Source organism: Manis javanica, chromosome 10 (assembly GCF_040802235.1).
Source record: "Manis javanica isolate MJ-LG chromosome 10, MJ_LKY, whole genome shotgun sequence".
NCBI lineage: Eukaryota > Metazoa > Chordata > Mammalia > Pholidota > Manidae > Manis > Manis javanica.
In genome coordinates, this window is record NC_133165.1 from 100811347 (window position 1) to 100829842 (window position 18496).

An 18496-nucleotide genomic window follows, 5' to 3' on the forward strand; every position below is an offset into this window, starting at 1 on the left:
GTCAAATATGGCCTTTATTATGTTGAGGTATGTACCCTCTATACCTATTTTGTTGAGTTTTTATCATGAATGGATGTTGAATTTTGTCAAATGCTTTTCCAGCATCTATTGAGATGATCATGTGGTTTTTATCCTTTTTGTTAATGTGATGTATGGAATTTATTGATTTATGAATATTATACCAACCTTGTATTCCTGGAATAAATCCCATTTGGTTGTGATGGACTATCCTTTTGATGTATTTTTTAATTTGGTTTGCTAATATTTTGTTGAGGATTTTTGCTCCTATGTTAGCAATATTGGTCTAAAATTTTCTTTTTTGGTAGTGTCTTTGGTTTTGCTTTAGAGTGATGCTGGACTCATAGAATTAGTTTGGAAGTGGAAGTAGCCCCTCCTCCTCTACCTTTTGAAATACTATAAGAAACATGGGTATTAGTCTGTCTTGGAATGTTTGGCAGAATTTAGCTGCGAAGCCATCTGCTCCTGGAATATTTTTTTGGGGGACATTTTAATTACCAATTCAATTTCATTGCTGGTAACTGGTCTGTTCAGATTTTCTGTTTCTTCCTGGATCAGTCTTGGAAAGTATTATTCTCGGAAAGTGTCCAAGAAATTCAATTTGTATAACCACCCTATGAGATGGGAGATGGGTACTACATTGTTATAGTTTTACAGAATGGAAAATGCAGGCACATAGAGTTTAAGTAAGATTACACAGCAATTAAGTGATGGAGTCAGGATCCAAGTACAGATTCCAATGCCCCAGAGCCCATATTCTTAACCATTGCGTTGTGTTGTACAGGCTTTGGATGTAGAGAGAGCCAGTTGTAAGATCTGGTTCTAGCACTTACTTAGGCCTTGGGCAAGTCAATTAACTCCTTTATCCAAAAAATTAGGATAATGTTACTTATTATCTTGATGTAAAATTTAAGGGAAAGAGTAAACATGGTACATACCTAACATAGTGCCTTGTACACAGAATGCAAGCAACAGGCGATAGTGAGCGTTACCATCAGTGCTGTAGTCACCCAGCAAACTGTTTTCCAACCTAGAAGGGGTAAGGCACTGTCACTTTTTTGTAATGCTGAAAAAAAGTCTTGAGACAATCTGATTTCCCTCCCCTTCTACTTTTTCTCTTTTTAGGGAAAACCAAGACCAGAATTAACCTGGAAGAAGGATGGTGTAGAAATTGATAAGAATCAAATAAACATTCGCAACTCTGAGACTGATACAATCATATTTATCAGAAAAGCAGAGAGGAGCCACTCTGGGAAATATGACCTGCAAGTCAAAGTGGAGAAATTCGTGGAAAGTGCATCAATCGATATCCAGATTGTTGGTAGGTTTGAAAGAAGGAACTAGAATGTCCTATTGAAGTAATATTTGGACTGATCGTCCTTGTCGTCAAGGCAAGAGTAAGAATTTTGGTTAGGCTGCCTCTAGAAAAAATTCTTTTCCCTGGAATTTTCTAAAAATAGCTATAGTAGTGAGATTTGTTAGCATTTCAAAATAATTTTTCACTGACTATAAGGACTAATCATCAGAGACTTAGGGCATAAATTTGCATACTTTTTACTGCCAACCATCTGTACTGCTTTATAGTTCATTTCTTATTCTGTTTCTCAACTGCTGGAAGATTAAAGTATTTCCTGCATTGAATTCTTGCATACAAAGCATTATAGATTCTATAAATAGTTTAGCATGTTTCTTACCATTCCTAAAAGTTGGTAATAATAATCAAAAAGAGGTACCTAAATGAGGTTAAGTAGTTAAACACTGAGTTAGTTGATACCACAGGGCTAGCTAGTTACTTACCTGTCCAAATAATAAATCTGTTTAGTTCTCATTTCTGTCCAGAATTAGGGGAATAGAGGGAATCTCTTCATGTGAACTGTTCTAGAATTTTTGCAGTGTCAAAAAATAAATTTAAGAGCACAGCTAGGAAAAAAAATGACTTTGCAGTCATTTTAAAATTAACATTTCAGCAAATTTACTGACACTAGAGATTTTCTCTCCAAAGGAACAACTTCCTGGGACAAGCTTTCCCTTGGGTGAAAGTTTATGCCCTTTAAACTAAGCATGCTTTTCTTACTAGCTAAATCATCTTGATTTCTGAAAAGTTGAGGGGAGTGTTGAGCTACCCTGTGCCCTTGGCTCTGGCCTGGCTCTATTCTAATGGAAGCTCCCACGGAAGGGTCTAGAAGAGCAGTGCTTTCTGAAACATGGGGAAGGAGTTTTTTTTTTCTACTTTGCTATGTAATTGCTTTACCGGGTAGTTATAAGCGCCTGGCTCATTACTTGCACAATTAAAGTGTTCAGGGAATAGTAACTATTATTCTAATTATTTCTTAATTCCAAGTATATGTGTCTGCCACGGCTAAAAATCTAGCAATGCCATTTACTGTTAAGCAGCAAGTGTTTGAAAAATCAATGTGAGCACTGAAGACAAAGCTGGACATGGGCTGCAGGATGGACTGGGAAAGGCCAGGCTCTCTGTAGGATGAATGGGTGAAAACAGGAGATAGAAAGCTGTGGTGGTAGAAACTCGTGGTTTCTGATTGTGGAAAGAAAGGGAGGTTTATCGCTGTGGCATCCCTCATGGAGCCCATGAAGACAGCTTGTTACATCACATTTAAAAGAGAGAACAGTATTACCAGAAAGCACAGTAGAGTTTATTCTTCTGAGTCTGACATTTGGTATTGGAAAAGTAACAATTTTAATATTTGAAAAAATATTTCAGGGCAGAAAGGGTGATGTTTGCATTCAGAAGGATGTTACACATGAAATTCCCTGAAAAAAATAAGAAATACTATGCAAATACAGTTATTGTCCTTCCTCACACCTCTGTGCATAATTTGGGGACATGAGGTGGGGAGACTCCCAGTCAAGATTTGGTTTTCTTGACACTTTGGTGTCCCTGAATGTTACTTCAATTTACTGGAAAGTCAGAGTTCACAGAAATTCACACGGAGCAGAAAATAAAGTGAGGAAACACTTCAATTCCTCATTAATGTATGTTTTTTTACATAAAATGAAAACGCTTGATAAATACAGATCAATCTTGGAGGGAGTGCTGGTAGAGTGAGGGAAAGAAGTTTCCTTCATGGCCTTCTGGTGGAACAGAAGTACCCACTCAGGCTGTGGACCTAATGCTTCTCACCAAAAGCCAGAGCCGCCCAGTCCAGGTGGGCTCTAAGATTTCACAGGTGTCAGCTAACACTTCGCTTAGGCAGGCTAGCCTTGTGACTTACTGCCAGTGGCCTATCCCTGGAGGGATGGTTAATGAGGTTTGAAGTTCCATTTACATTTTTTTTTCAAAATCCTTTTCTCCTCCTTGAAGATGAAAAGTCAAGAGTTTCCAGATAAGCTTAGCTGGAGTGCATCCCACTTCTCTGAAGTTTAAGAATGGCAAAAGACACATAGGTAGAAATGCAGTAAGGGTAGGACATTTTAAAATATCCTCCTGTAACCTGTAACACGGTGCAGTAGTCCCCCCTTATCCAAGGGGAATGCGTTCTAAACCTCCAATGGATGCCTGAAACTGTGGAAAATGACAAACCCATATATATATATTACATATGTGTGTATATATATATATTTATTTATTTATTTATATACTATGTTTTTTCCAATACATACATACCTATAATAAAGTTTAATTTGTATGTTAGGTACAGTAAGTGATTAACAACAATAGCTAATTATAAAATAGAACAATTGTAATAAAAGTTATGTGAATGAGCTCTCTCTTTCTCAGAACATCTTATTGTACTGTACTCACCCTTCTTGTGATTATGTGCTACACTAAAATGCCTAGGGGATGCGATGAATGGAGGTAAATGATGTAGGCATTGTGACATAGCCCTCTGCTCTTACTGACCTTCTGACACTGTCAAGAGGGACTCTGTCTGCTTCTGAAATGTGGTTGACTGCAGATAACAAAGCACAGAAAGCAAAACCTCAGATAACAGGGAATGACCACATGGTTTGGAAGGGCATGTGTCCTCATAATGATGCCATAAATTTATCATACAGATCGTCCAGGTCCACCCCAAATTGTGAAGATTGAGGATGTCTGGGGAGAGAACGTTGCTCTATCATGGGTGCCACCGAGGGATGATGGGAACGCCGCCATTACAGGTTACACTATCCAGAAGGCCGACAAGAAGAGCATGGTAAGGTCTGGCCTTCTCTGGGTCAGCGGCAACAAAATCACATTTTATCAGAAGTGAAAGGAGAATGCATGAGGTCCTCTCTGGTGAGGAACCCCTCGGGGTTCTCAAGAAATGATGTGGCCTTGTGGGAAGAGTAAGGCCTTTGGAGCCACAGAGAGTTCGGCTTGATTCCCAGCATTGCCACCTAAGACCACATGTACATGGACAGTCACCTAACCTTTGTGATCTCCATTTTCCTCATTTATAAAATAAGGATATGGATACTTACATTGCTTGGTAATCATGAGGCTAATACTATATAAAGCAGATGGCACAAAGCTCAGTGGAATCCAATCAATTCATTTGTACAACAAATATTTACTCACTCTGGATTCTGACTCAGATTTACACCCATGGAACTCTTTCTTCTTGTCAAATGAATGTTTGAAAAGTATGGATAAAAAGCATGTGCAAAGGTTCTTAGGAAGAAAGGACCTTAGGGCATTCAAGGAACAACTTGGTTGGAGTATGAATTATTATTGCTCATGTTTTATAAATGAGGAAACTAAGGCTCACAAAGGATAAGTGACTTGCTTGAGATCACCAGATTTTAGATATTAAAGTTTTTGTCTTTCTGAATCAGGGTCCAATATAGATCTTACTACTCCCCTACCTGTAAGTAAATGAATGAATAAATCAATGTTTGGACCCACAATGGCATCGAGCCATTTTCATTTTCATAGGAAGAATAAAACATCATTGTAATGATATTGACAAGAAGTCTTCAGGTATTTATGTTAGTAGATCTTAGTAAGAACTTAGGTTATGAAGTCACATCAGAGGGTAACTTCATAACCTAAATTATAAGGGTGAAGATTAGAAAGGGCAGTTTAAGTAACAAGAATGGATTTCTAACCTCTCTTTTTCATAAACTACTTCTAGCACATCTTTTTTTGTGTTATTTCTAGGTGGGTGTTACATTACTAAATAAGATTTAACATTTAAAGCACCATCTTTTAGCTAACTATGAACAGCTTGAGAGCTAGACCAGGAGATGACTTTGCAAGGGAAGTATCTGAACATTTTGGATTTCCTTAGCAATAAGGGTTCTTCTTTGGACCTTAGGCCAGATACAGGCAGTGAATTAAGGGATGCCATGGCTCCTAAAGAGGGCTCTGCAGGCCCCGCCCTCCTGCTTCCACCCCCAGCATCCTTGCCCATCATTTGTCTTCTTACACTAAGTATCTAGTTAAGTCCAAGCGACCCAGGACTTTCCCCCTGTTTCGTGTGCCTGAGGCCTGCCTCATGAGGGGATGGTCCCACCCCATGCCCCTCTGTGTATCTATTGCATTTCAGCAGGGACAGACCTTCCAGGAGATCTCACTCTGCCCAGTGCACTTCCCAGGAGATCACTACACCATTGTCTCCTTGTGGCTACAGATGTTATTCTTCACTCAAATTCTTATGGTCATTCATAACTTCCATAATTATTGTTTTCATAATGTGTGCCAACCCATTCATTTTTCCATTCATTTAGTATGTGTTGAGCACTGTTTTAGCTGCTGGATAAAAAAACAAACAAACAAACAAAAACCAGGAAAAGACAGCTCCTACTTGTGAAGCATTCGCAGTCTAGTCAAGAAGACATAAAACCAAATGATAAAAAAATACAGTAAGTGGTGGAATAAAGGCTTATATAACACGGTTTGGGAATAAAGGAGGGCATAACTCCATTTGTCTGATGGCTTAAAAATATCCAAAATACAGGGTTAATGATGGTCCCTAAAAGTTCTAAGGAAAATTTTTTTCCTTTTTTTAACCTTTTCTCAGCAAATGTACTTTCTGTTAGTGGTACTAAACATGCATGGTACAATGTGACTTTCTACTGGTTGCAAGATAAACTTTGAAACCACTATTTTTCTTGGTATGGTGAGGAAAAAATTGAGAAAGAATCTGCTAGTTTTAGCTTCTCATTCATTCAAGTATTCTATAAGCAGTTTTTTAAATTTTGCACTTTGAACCTTCTACGTGCCATGTATCATGACGGGCACTAAGATACGGGACATGAGAATAAAAGTCCATCTTTACCATCATGTTGTGTCCATTTCAGTGAGAGAAGTAGAGAGTAAACAAATAAAATTGTGAATATATAATACAGTTTAAGGTAGCAAGTGCTATATAGAAAATTAAACCAGGGTTCAGTGATAATGTGTAACCAAAGTAGGGTGGTGAGAAGGTAAACAGTTAGGGAGAAAGTAATATCTGAGCAAAGACCTAAAAGAACATAATATTAGGCAAAGTTATTGGATGATATTAATTTTTCTTTAGTGATTTAGCATCAACTCTTCTTCAAAATAGATAAGTCAGCACCAAACTTCTGTAATTATACTTTGTTATACAAAAGACAGGCATACGGGTAAGTGGATAAATGACAGACCCTACGGTTATGAAGAAAATAGAAAGGTAGTAGTAGTTGATATCTAGGGTATATGGATCTAATGTGCAAATGAAGATTAAATGACATTTTAAGTGTTAGTAAATTAGAAACTCTTAAATAAATTAAATGTGCATTGTTATTACTCTCACTATGAAAATTGTGCTATTTTTCTTTTAGTCGATGAAACAAATGTCCCTGTTATGTATCCCAGTCAGCAGTTGGAGTAGTTGTGTATTTTCAGATGATTCTCCTCAAATTATTATATTTTCTTTCAGGAATGGTTCACCGTCATCGAGCATTACCACCGAACCAATGCCACCATCACTGAACTGGTCATAGGAAATGAATACTTCTTCCGGGTCTTTGCTGAAAACATGTGTGGCCTCAGTGAGGATGCAACAATGACGAAAGAGAGCGCTGTGATTGCCAAGGATGGTGAGTTAGCAGTGGACCCCACCAGGGTGGGGGGTGGGGGGTCCGGACACGATTCCAGCCTGTGGGGGGCTCTCAGACACCAACTGGATGGCCTACAATTCAACTCAGTCTGACAATGCCAGGAGAGAGCGTTGGGTCCCACAGGAGAAGGGCTCAGTTCCACAAGACTGCCTCCCCACCCCCATCCCCCCACCTCACCCCCCACCACAGCACTTCAGATGTCACCTGAGCTTCTGACAGGCTATAAAATCAGAGGTTCCAATGACCCCCTACTCAGATTCCACGAATTTGCTAGAGTGGCTCCTGGTACTCGAAGAAACATTTTACTTGGTAGATCATTGGCTTATTATAAAAAATTTATTGTAACTCAAGAAGAGCCAGACGAAGGAGATGCATAGGGCACGGTATAGGGAAAAGAGCTTCCACACTCTCTGAGAGAGACCCTCTCCCAGAATCAGAAGGTGTTCACCAACCTGGAAGCTCTCTGAACCTGCTTCATTACACAGGCGTGATGGATTAACTCAGTGGTCCCTCGTGACTGAACTCAGTCTCCTGCGCTTCTCCCCTCCGTGGGCATCTGGAACTGAAAGCCTCCATTCCCTAGTCACCTGGTTGGTTTCTCTAGCAACCAGTCCCCATCTTTGAGTGCCTAAATTGCAAAAGACCTCATTAACATAACAGAAGACCGCTTTATAGCTCTCATCACTTAGGAAATTTCAAGGGTTGTAGGAGCTCTGTGTCAGAAGTGGGGCAGAAGACCAAACACATATTTCTTACTATAAATCACAGTATCAAACTGGACATCTGGGAGCCATGGTTTTCAGTGGTAAATGGAGAAGACAGAAAGAGGAAAAGAGATGGCAAAAGAGAATAAGAAAACAAAGGGCACCCAATTTTAAATGGTGGTAAAAATATCTGAGTGAAATGCAATTTTACAAGTAAGGCTTTTCAAGGAAAATTAAATTATTATTGCATTCTTAAAAACACAAGCTTTACTAATTACAACCCTTAAATAGAATTTGTGCCTCATATCGAATTTACCTAGTATCATAATTCCTCCAAGTGGTAAAGATACCTCGAGACAAGTGCTGGGCATAGAAGCCACAGGGCATAAATCTGCAAAGAAGTAAAAAGCTAACCTTTTCAAACAATATTGCTTCTCTCTCACTTACCAACTTTACATTTCCCTGTATGGCCCCGGAAGATGACTGGTTAGCCAGAGACGGGTAAGATTCCTCAAGGGAGGAACAACCTAAGACAGGCACAGTCGCAGGGGGGCCATCAGGTGAGAAATTGGGGATCAACAGTGGTGAAGCTTAGAACCTCACCCCTCCTGTTCTGAGAGAAATCTGCATCCGTGGATGTTTTAATGCCCTTGTCTAGCTTGGATTAGCACATAGTCTACAGGCACACACCTGATCATCTACAATTGCTCTCTTACAGCACTAAACTATGTTTTCTACCTTTATCTTGCATCTACCTACCACTTCAGCAGTTTATTAAAAATAAAAATAATAATAATATTAAAGGGAGAAATGTGGGATCCACATATAAATCAAGTATAAAAATCAAATGAATATTCATATTTGACCTGATTGTTTATAATTCATAATGCGTCATCAGAACCGAAAGTTTCTGTGAGGAATGCCCTTGTACTGTTCACCATGTAAGAACTTATTCACTATGTAAGAATTCGTTCACTATGTAAGAACTTGTTCATTATGCTTCAGAAGATTGGAGACTGACGAGAACTAGGTTTGAGATGGATTAATGATTGTGCATTGAGCATTGACCCCCCTATACAGAATTTTATTGTTGTTAACAACCATTTGATCAATAAACATGAGAGATGCCCTCTCAAAAAAAAAAAATTCCATTATGTATATGTACCACTTCTTTCCCCATTCATCTACTGATGGACACTTTGGTTGCTCCCATATCTTAGCTATTATAAATAATGCAGCAATAAACATAGGGGTGCATATACAAAAAAAAACACAAGCTTTAATCCATTCCAACTTCAGTGGGCCATACATGGCTAAAATCACAGGGGTAGGAAAAAGCAGACATTCACTTCTCAAGCTTGGGTTGCTTTTATTCTGGGACCCCTTTAGTGTAGCTACCCATGAGACCTGCTCTGCAAGGAAAGGAGAAGCTGAATTCCATCCCTATCACTTCATTTCCTCATAAACCACTCTCCTGAAAGCTCTATCCCACTGCCTTCGCATTAACACATTGTTCATCAAAATACTCAGACACCGAATTCTTAATACTTGTTGCAGTTTCAGACAGTATCTGGCTTTCTGTCGCACGTGTGATGGGCTGGACACTGTGCCCTTCAGAATCACTGCTGTGCGGCGTTCACTCATAGTGTTTCCAATTTTTTCTAAGCTCGGGGAAGTTTTAATTGTGAATAAAGTATGCCAATAATGATATGTGTCTCAGGCCAATTTGTATATTTCTAATACTTGCTTTTAAGGGAAAATCTACAAAAATCCAGTGTATGAAGACTTCGATTTCACAGAGGCACCCATGTTTACTCAGCCTTTGGTTAACACCTACGCTGTAGCTGGTTACAATGCTACCCTGAACTGCAGTGTGAGAGGAAATCCTAAGGTACCATGTTCTGTTTTATTTTATCACATTAGTTAAGTGTAAGAATTAACCCAGACTTCCTCTTTTATATTAGACAAATTGTAACTGTAAATAACACTGTGAATTGATCACCCAACTGTCTTTTTCTGGGATAGAGAGTAGGACACAGGGTGGTAGTGTTGGCAGATAATTAAGTGCACTGTTTAAATAAATAGTAAAAAGTGCTCACAATTCTTTACTAAAGAATACCTTCTAAGGAAAAACTAAATCACCTATCTTTAAAATAACTGACAGATAAGGAGATAGAAGAAATACTGGCTCACCTGAAAAATTTGGTGGTAATATTGATTCATCAAATTTCTGAAACAGATTGAAGCAAATAATGATGATATTCTAATACAAGGCAGAAGTTTACATGTGCTGCGGTAAGAGCACAGAGTACTAGGAAGGGAGAAATCGCTTCTGATTAAAGAGCTTTAGGAAGGTCTTAAGGTTTCTTGTTGGCATTTGAAAAGAACAACAAAATAAAGAGTGCTGCCCATAGGGAAATCTGTGCCTGGGTGCACTAAGGGAAAGCTCGCTAGAATCTGGAAAAATTGCAAACAGTGGTTGTAACTCCAGGTGGGGTGGTGGTGGTATATTTTCCCAGCCTGGGGCAAAATACCTTTGAACCTCAATCAATCAAAGGGAGAAACAAAGTGGGAGAAACCTGTTTACTGTTTACAAGCAGTCTGTCCACTTCTGCTCACCAGTGTCTCTTGCCACCCAGCTGCAAAAAGGGACCGCCCCCCACCCCTTCTCCGGCTCCGATCCAGATACGCCCTCGCTCCCCCTGGTAATTACCTATTGATGTGGAGGTGGACTACTTCTCTCCTCCCCTTGGAAACACCTCTTGATATGGAGATGCCAGGAAAGAGAATCTAGAAATATTGCAATTTTACCCACAGTTGTGTTTTCCTTGCAATACACCGTGAACAGAAATAGAGAACTCAACTGGAGAGGCAGACCGAGGATGGGAAGAAGATCCTGAATTCATTTTTAATCGAAAGTGATGTCAGTACACCCAAGTGAGAATGACCAGGAGGCAGAGGAGAGGCTCACGGGAGGAGAGGAGAGAGGCCAGGGAGCTGACGCACGCACAGTTCGGGAGTCCCAGGCACGGAGGGGCTATCTTCTATCCTTCGGAGCTGAAGTTCTAGAAAGGAGCATTATTGAGGAAAGAAGGTAGTGAGCAAAAAGCAAAAGATGAAGGTGTGAACCTCAGTGAATGCGCCCCCTTGGAAAGAGGAAAGAGGCAGTGTGAAGGAGACACAGAGGCATGTCTATAGGGTCTGAGCAAAGCAAAACCGTCCAAGAGGTGGAAGAGAGAATGCAGAGGGTGTGCATTTACCAAAGGAAGGAGAAGGGAGTGGAGGCCAGTGGTATCAGAGGTAGTTGAGGAGTCAAGGAGGATAGAGTCACCTTCCTGGACAACTGGAGCATTACCAATCTTGCATTATATGGAGTATCCATTTCCACTGGATGGTGAATATGATAATGGATTTAATTATTAAATTTTTAATAGAGATTAAATGGTGAGGAGGCATAAACAGCTCAGAAAGAATTATAAAAGGAATAGCAAAAAAACAATGTGGAGAAAATCAGATGGTTGTGATAACGTTATGGGGATTCTCTGAAAAATGTCCAACAATATACACTCTCTAGGATGCAATGACTTCAGGAACGTGTAAAGCATTTGGGAGGATTGCCCCAGAGCTGTCCTCTGAACAAACCTGGCTTGCTTCTTGAGAACTGGCCATTTGCTTTCTTGCCAAGCATTAAGTTGAATTTAATTTGAGAGAACGAGTGCTCAAATCAGTGTGGATCCTTCTTAAATACACTTTCTTTCTAAGCCATGCTTTAAAATTGTATCCCAGGCTTTGATAGTCTGTTAGGCTAAGTGCAGGTGTGTTTTAACCTAATTTACTTCAATCTTAACTACAGCCCAAAATAACCTGGATGAAAAACAAAGTTGCTATTGTGGATGATCCAAGATACAGGATGTTCAGCAACCAGGGGGTCTGTACTCTGGAGATTCGCAAGCCCAGCCCCTACGATGGAGGCACTTACTGCTGCAAAGCAGTCAATGACCTTGGGACAGTGGAAATCGAGTGCAAACTGGAGGTGAAAGGTATGCCATATAAACTAAAATGAAAGAAAACCATTCCATTATTGTCCTTACTGCAAAATACAAATTGTTTGCCAAAATGTTAGGGGGTTGGCAAGGAAAGGGAGGGAGAATTCAGGGAGAATACATTTTTGCAATCTACATTCACTTGGATTTACTGAAGTAGACTTCTTTTCATCTCTTGCAATTCTTGTTCACTAAAGGAATGTTAGTTTCAGTGGAATGGTGGTAAGAATGAACGGGTCAAAGAGATATTGCTTTGGTGATGTAGTCCATCTCTAAATAGAAGCCTAGTTTAAAAGCTCATTTAATGAAATCACAATTAAGGAATTTACACTATTATTAATTCATTTACTATTTTGTGAAACTTCCTATAGGTATATTTGGATAAGTTTGCTAATTTAGTGTTTTAACATTATGCATATAGAATATAGCATATACATATTATAACCAGTTGCTTTTCAAATCTCACAAGAGAATTTCTATTTATAGGCATGCATTTCATTTATACTAGTTTTCAGAAGCGTTACAACTAGTGTAAACCAAGAAAACATACAAGGATTTACATGCTAGAAAAGTCTCAGAATAACCTGTCGTATCTTAATCAATTTTTCATATTAATTGAGTATAGTTTTTATATGAAAGTTTTCTCTTGACAAGCAAAACCTACTTTGGGACATCATGAAAACTCCTACAGCTGTCATCATCATTATGAGACGATAGGTGACATGATCCTAATGTCTCTTCTCTCGTTCTTATTGCATTATATTGCCTTTCTGTGACAACCGAAGTCTGGTTTTTCTTATATCTCTATAATGAAGAAGTTATGATCTAAAAGTCAGAAAGATAACTTTGTAAATATCTATTTTATAAAAAATACAGTAAATGTTTACAGTATTTTAGTCCTAAATCTACTATAAATAGAGTAAAGAAACATATTGAAAAAAATTTCCTTTTACAACTTTAAAAAAACAGTGTTCTTTCTCTTGTGATTTCTTTCTATCCTCAGGTAATACAGTATAGTAGATTCGGAGTTGAGTGAGAGTGAAGAATTCTCCAGTTTTTATCCTCTCATATGTAAAACAATCTTAGAAAAATGTTAAACCTTACTATTGAGATAGTGCTCACAAATTGAGATGTTATTATTTTAGCTGTTTATTTAGCTTTAAATGCAGATTAAGTTCACCGTTGCAAATACATCTGGTTTCTAACCTTGTAGCATTATTAGTTCCATGGCATTATTGGTACTTTTGCCTCAACATCCACAAAAGAGACCAAGAAAAATCCCAGTACCACTTCCATGTGCTTTGAATATAACTGAATGTTGCTAATGATACAAAATGATGATTTCATAAACAGTACAACATTTGGGGTCCTCCATAAAAGCACACATCATGTTATACACATAGATGATATATTCTTTCTAATAATTGTATAGTAACTGAATCTAATAATAAAAATAATGTATTTTAGTACATAAATTCATGATAAATTATCAAATGTGATATATTAATAAAAGCTTTTGGTCCCAAAAAGTAAAGCCAAGATTGTTTATCATCAGATTGTTATGTGATAATAGGTGACTTGAATCAAGTTAAGCTGTGAAAAAAAAAAAAAAGGTAAGAAAGTCAACCAAGAATAAATAAATACCCGTACAAATATTCTAATTCTACAGTGATATATCAAGGAGTAAATACCCCTGGACAACCAATCTTCCTGGAGGGGCAGCAACAGGTTTTAAAAGTTCATATCCCACTGGATATTTCTACTTGCTGTTCCATTCCTCTTACATGAAATCTCACTTTGCATGTAAAGCTTGACTTTCTCATTTGCTTGTAATTGTATTTCTTAGTGGCTCATGGCATACAGTGTTTATGCCATGACCAAGGAAGGCCAAATTATTCAAGGACATTGAGTAATGTAGGAACTCAGTTTTGCCAGAAAACTAAACACCATACCACAGGTCCCCATAAATTAAAGCCAGGAGGCTACATTTGAAGATGACCCGTTTTAGACATGAGATTATCAAAATTTAAGTATCAGTGGAACTTCTTCAGTATTTTCATTTTCAAAATGTAGACAGAGATGATCTTCCTTTAAGGTAGCTTCCAGTTGTAGTTGCCTTCGATTCTTGTTGAAATTCAGAAAAATGTGTCTTCTTAAATTGATAAGTTATAGAAAAAAATGTATTCTGGGGATTTTTGATGGGGAGAGGACACAAATTGCAATTTTTGGAATATTTAGATCCAATATTTGGAAACTTCCATATTTAAGATTTCCCAATGAAAAAACTCACTAATAGAATCTTATAACCCATCTATCTGCTGGATATTTTGGCTATTTCCATAAGATCAAAATTATTTCATATATTCAGGAACTTAAAAGAAAATTCTAGGCCCCTTACTAAATGTATTAAGTGATAGATGGGTTCTATCATATATGCATGATTTACCCCCATTTGGGAGAATGAATTAAGAAGTTCTTTGGGGCTGTGTAAGCAACCCGACGTAAACCCTGATGATAGAGAGCTTACACCTGAGTTTACAATAGTTCCTCTCTGAATTCCCAGAGGTACTGTCAGCTTTCAAAAGAGGAAAGAATTAAGGCTCTTTCTTTTAAAGTTTTGTAGATTATACATGTAAATCACTTTCCAGTTGAAGTTTGTTTAAGCCTTGTGTTTATTTAGACCAGTCATATATATATAATCAGTTGAGAACACAATATTATAGAATATACTAGTCTAATATTTATATCTACTTGATAATTTTGCCTTTTAGAATTTCAACATATATATATGTACACTAATGCTTTGTCTTTCGTCTGTTTTTCTTTTGTTGAAAAACACTATATATATATGTTGTAGGGGTTTTTTTTATAAGCTAATGGTTTGGAAGCTCTTACTATAAATATTCATTGTACAATCGAATTGGCTTTGCCACCTTTTCCGGCAAAGTGGTTGTGCATATTAATAAATGTGTTACATATTAATTATCCTTTTGAAGTGACTGGATCCCTGCCCTTCATTCCATGCGCTCCTATTTTCCTATATCTTTCACAAGACTAAGGATTAATGAAATCACCTCATCATAATCATGACCATAATTTCACCCAACAAGTACTCAACTTTGGTTTTAGCACTTTATTAATGCTTACAACTTCTCTCTCTCTTTCTCTCTTTCTCTTTTCTTTAGTTGTAGCACAATAAGGATTTTTGAATGTATATTATCATCTAAGGTAAGCTTTCATATGGTTTCGGCATATGAAGCTTATGACCATCATAAGCCATACAAAGCCTGTGGAGTATGGCATGATTTTCATTATGTAATCCAATGAAAATAGGCTATTTAAAACCTCTAACTTTATAGTTGTAATTTGTATTTCAGTATCTTGAAATTAACAGCTAGTACTTATTCCTCGCAACCGTCTCCTGTTGACATGAAGCAAGTTGTTGAATGCAGTAGAGCATGAATTACAGCATTTAATGTAGATGAAAACGAGTGATATGCAAGCATTCTGAACTCTTTGCATCAAGGAATGGACATGTACATAAGTGGCATCACTTCTACCAATATGTGACTTGAATTTTTTTTAAAAAAAGGAGAATGACTTTCCCAAATTTGCATTAAAGAAGTTTTAAGAATGTTCAAATGGCATGCTGTTTTTGTCTGGATGTGAATTTATTAGCAAATAATGAAGCACTTCTGTAAAGGACCATGAATTTTTATGATTTCCTGCATTCTCTTGGGAAGGGTACTTTTATTTTTAAAATATAATTCAGAAACACAGAAGGTAAGTACAAAATATTCATAGGTGTTTCTCTCACCCTCAGAAGGTACTGGACAGGTTTTACTGTTACAAAATAGTTCCAGTTTCTGCACTGTTAACGGTGTCTAAGAGCCCTAGTTAAAGGAGGGGAGTAGTCTGTTTTTCTTCTCCAGTGTGCCTGGGAACTCTTTGTGCTTACTTAGAAAGAACATTAACAACAGAAACAGTTCTCCCCACCGGTTCAGAACACAGTTTGTATTTATTCTGCCATTCAGTCAGAACACTGAAATCATCTACAGAGGAACCCCAGAACCTCTTGAAGAGCAGCAAAGACTTACCAGCCAGTTAGGAATTCAAACTAAGATTGAATAAGAGCAGGGAACCAAAAAAAACTGCTGTGGGTCTCCCAGGAATTTGCTTTTCCTTCTAGATGCCAAGTGCTTTAAGTTCTAAGTGTCCTAAACCCAGGAGAAGATTTCCAAGTAGGGACTGAATGAATCGTTGTAACTCACTGGAACATAATTAGTCACATTTCCAGGCAGCTAGTGAAGAGGTGTTCTTTCCGTGAATTTTTTGTGTAGACAGTTTTGACTTTGCCTTTTCCTTTTTGTCCTCTCCAGGTGGACTGTCCTTCTGCAGGCTCCTCTTGCAAGGTGTGCCGCCTAACATAATTGATGCATATTTGCGAGACTTGCAATCAAGCAATCCTGAGGACTAGTAAGGGCCTGGGCACTGCTCTCTACATGCCACTGCTTTGAAATCTGGTTGCATTGAGAAAGCTTTTTCTGTTTTTCTGCCAGGCACCCAAGTGTGGTCATTTTCTTTCCTCCTAAAGTTGAAGAAAAAAAATGTTTGCTCCGATTACTTAATTAAAAATGGCAAACAGAATCTCATTTGAAGTCAGCATTTTGGTCATTATTGTCTGTACTTGGCCACTGTACTTTACAAAAAAATCAAGCTGTAGAATAGGTGAAAACAATTATTTTAGTTTAAAATAGAAGGCTATATATGCTTTTTTTTTTCTCCAGAGTAAGACACATAGAATAATGCACAGTGGTAGAATCTTAAAAACCCACCTTTCTCTTCATCTAATAGATCTTCCTAAGCAGAGCAGAGTTGTTTATTTCCCACAACCATGTTTAACACCAGTGAATCTGTACTTTTTTCCCATTTGAATTCACCAAAAGGCTTCTTAAAGTCTTTCGGACAAGTTTTCTCAACAGAAGGGATAATGTACTCAATAAATGGTACAATGAATCTGAAGTGTATGTGATGAGATAACACAGTATTTGTTTACGTGTTTGGAGTTGTGCGCTCAGAAAGAATTGAGGACAAAAGGCTGGGGGGGTCAGGATGCTACCAAACTCAGGCCTGACCTCCATCGCGTGTCTGGCATGGCATCCTGGTCGAATGTCCGAATCTCCCGCCAAAACAGCCCCTCATAATGACAGACAGCTGTTGCAGACTACAGAGCAGTTACAGATTTAGGGGTTGCTGGCAGCATCCATTCAAACTGAGGGAGCTTTCTTCAAAATCTAGACGCTGAGAAACATTTGTAACAAGCCCATAATCTTATAGCAGCTTCCTTCACTGTTCCTGACAGAGAGAAAGTGTCAATTAAGGGAGTGTAATCAAGTGTGAGTAAAATACCACACCATTATTTACTTCCTTGCCTCTCCACCTTTTTTCCTGTTGGTCTTTTGTTCCAGGAGCTAAATGTATTGTGACCTGTAGGTGGGCCCACAGCTCTGAGACACCATTTTAAAATATCTGCTCTGCATCCTTTCCAGGCGAGAGCTGGGAGGTTGTGACTGTGATCGGCTCCCTGGGCTGGTGTGGAGGGAAGGAGAGGACGGTCGGGGTAGTGACACTGCACGGCGCACAGTAAGGGGAAGCTCAAGCTCTTGTCCAAGCTGTGGTGACTGCCTCTTTTTCTGTCCTGTTGGTGACCTTGCCTTACTAGTTGTTAAGAATATCAGCTATCATCCCAGGGTCTCAAGGACTCTGTAATAATAATGGGTGCAATCCCTATGTAAACCCCCATTTTAGGCAGGAAATCTATTTACACATTATTGACTAAGGAATTTTCCACAAAAGAAGTCCGGCTTATCTTTAAAGACTTAAAGGTCATATATCTACACGCAAACCAAATAAACAATAGTGTGGCAAAACCAATCGGTGTGGCGCCTGCAGCCTGGCTTCTGGGTCAGAGTCCCATGCAAAGCTGGGCTGCTTGCCTCATTCAAGCACTCACCCTCCAGTGTTGCCAAGCCACGGTCAAGTTCGTTAGGCTATTTGTGAACATTGCCTGAAAGTGACTAGAAAGCATCCTTACAAAATAGTGGATCTCCAGTCATGACTTAGCCTCTCACTGTACTTTGTAGTAGATAAGGTCATTTTTCCACATGTGATCTCTCGTGTTAAGGGTACTCATACACCACAACGTTCCGGAAAGGAAGAAAAGGTCTATTTAGAAACTATGAAGGGCAAAAAAAATCAGAAGTGGTCATTGCTATTTGCTTTCCTACAACTTTGTTCTAATTTTGTTTACATTTCACTGTAGTAAAGAAAAATCATATTATAAGAATTTGCCAAAAATTCTAGGGGGAGCTAAGCACTCTTTAAAATGCTTAAAGGATCACATTTATTTCCTTACTTTATAAGAAAGCTTAGCGGATGTTTTTATCCAAACTGATACAGATATAGAAGAAAAAAACACTATTTTCAAGAAACATTGGAACAAGTTAATATGTCTGCAACCACTCATTTTTAAATTGAATTCTGGAGCATTCTACCCAACAAATGAGTTACTGAATGCCTGATGGGTGCATGTGATGAATTCAGCTAAGAACCCAAAGACGAATAAGCCACTTCATGCCTTCAAGGAATTTATAACATATAAGACTAGTACATAGAACCAGAGTGGTCTTCAGATGTAAGAGC

The 18496-nt window shown here is 38.3% G+C and overlaps 1 protein-coding gene across 15 annotated transcripts in view; it reads left to right on the forward strand.

Annotated features, from left to right (window-relative positions):
• MYBPC1 (myosin binding protein C1) overlaps window positions 1-16446 on the forward strand; it is a 93036-nt gene extending 76590 nt beyond the window's left edge. For 7 of the 15 annotated variants that reach the window (XM_073213697.1, XM_073213700.1, XM_073213701.1 and 4 more), the window contains 6 exons: window positions 1144-1339; window positions 4036-4175; window positions 6867-7026; window positions 9506-9642; window positions 11605-11791; window positions 16174-16446. In XM_073213697.1, the coding sequence (XP_073069798.1) occupies window positions 1144-1339; window positions 4036-4175; window positions 6867-7026; window positions 9506-9642; window positions 11605-11791; window positions 16174-16271 (918 nt within the window). In that variant the 3' untranslated portion in view covers window positions 16272-16446. Of the gene's footprint in view, window positions 1-1143; window positions 1340-4035; window positions 4176-6866; window positions 7027-9505; window positions 9643-11604; window positions 11792-13463; window positions 13532-14979; window positions 15023-16173 lie in introns of all 15 variants that reach the window. The other 8 variants (XM_073213698.1, XM_073213703.1, XM_073213709.1 and 5 more) reach the window with 3 other exon arrangements.
• Window positions 16447-18496: the final 2050 nt, after the last annotated feature.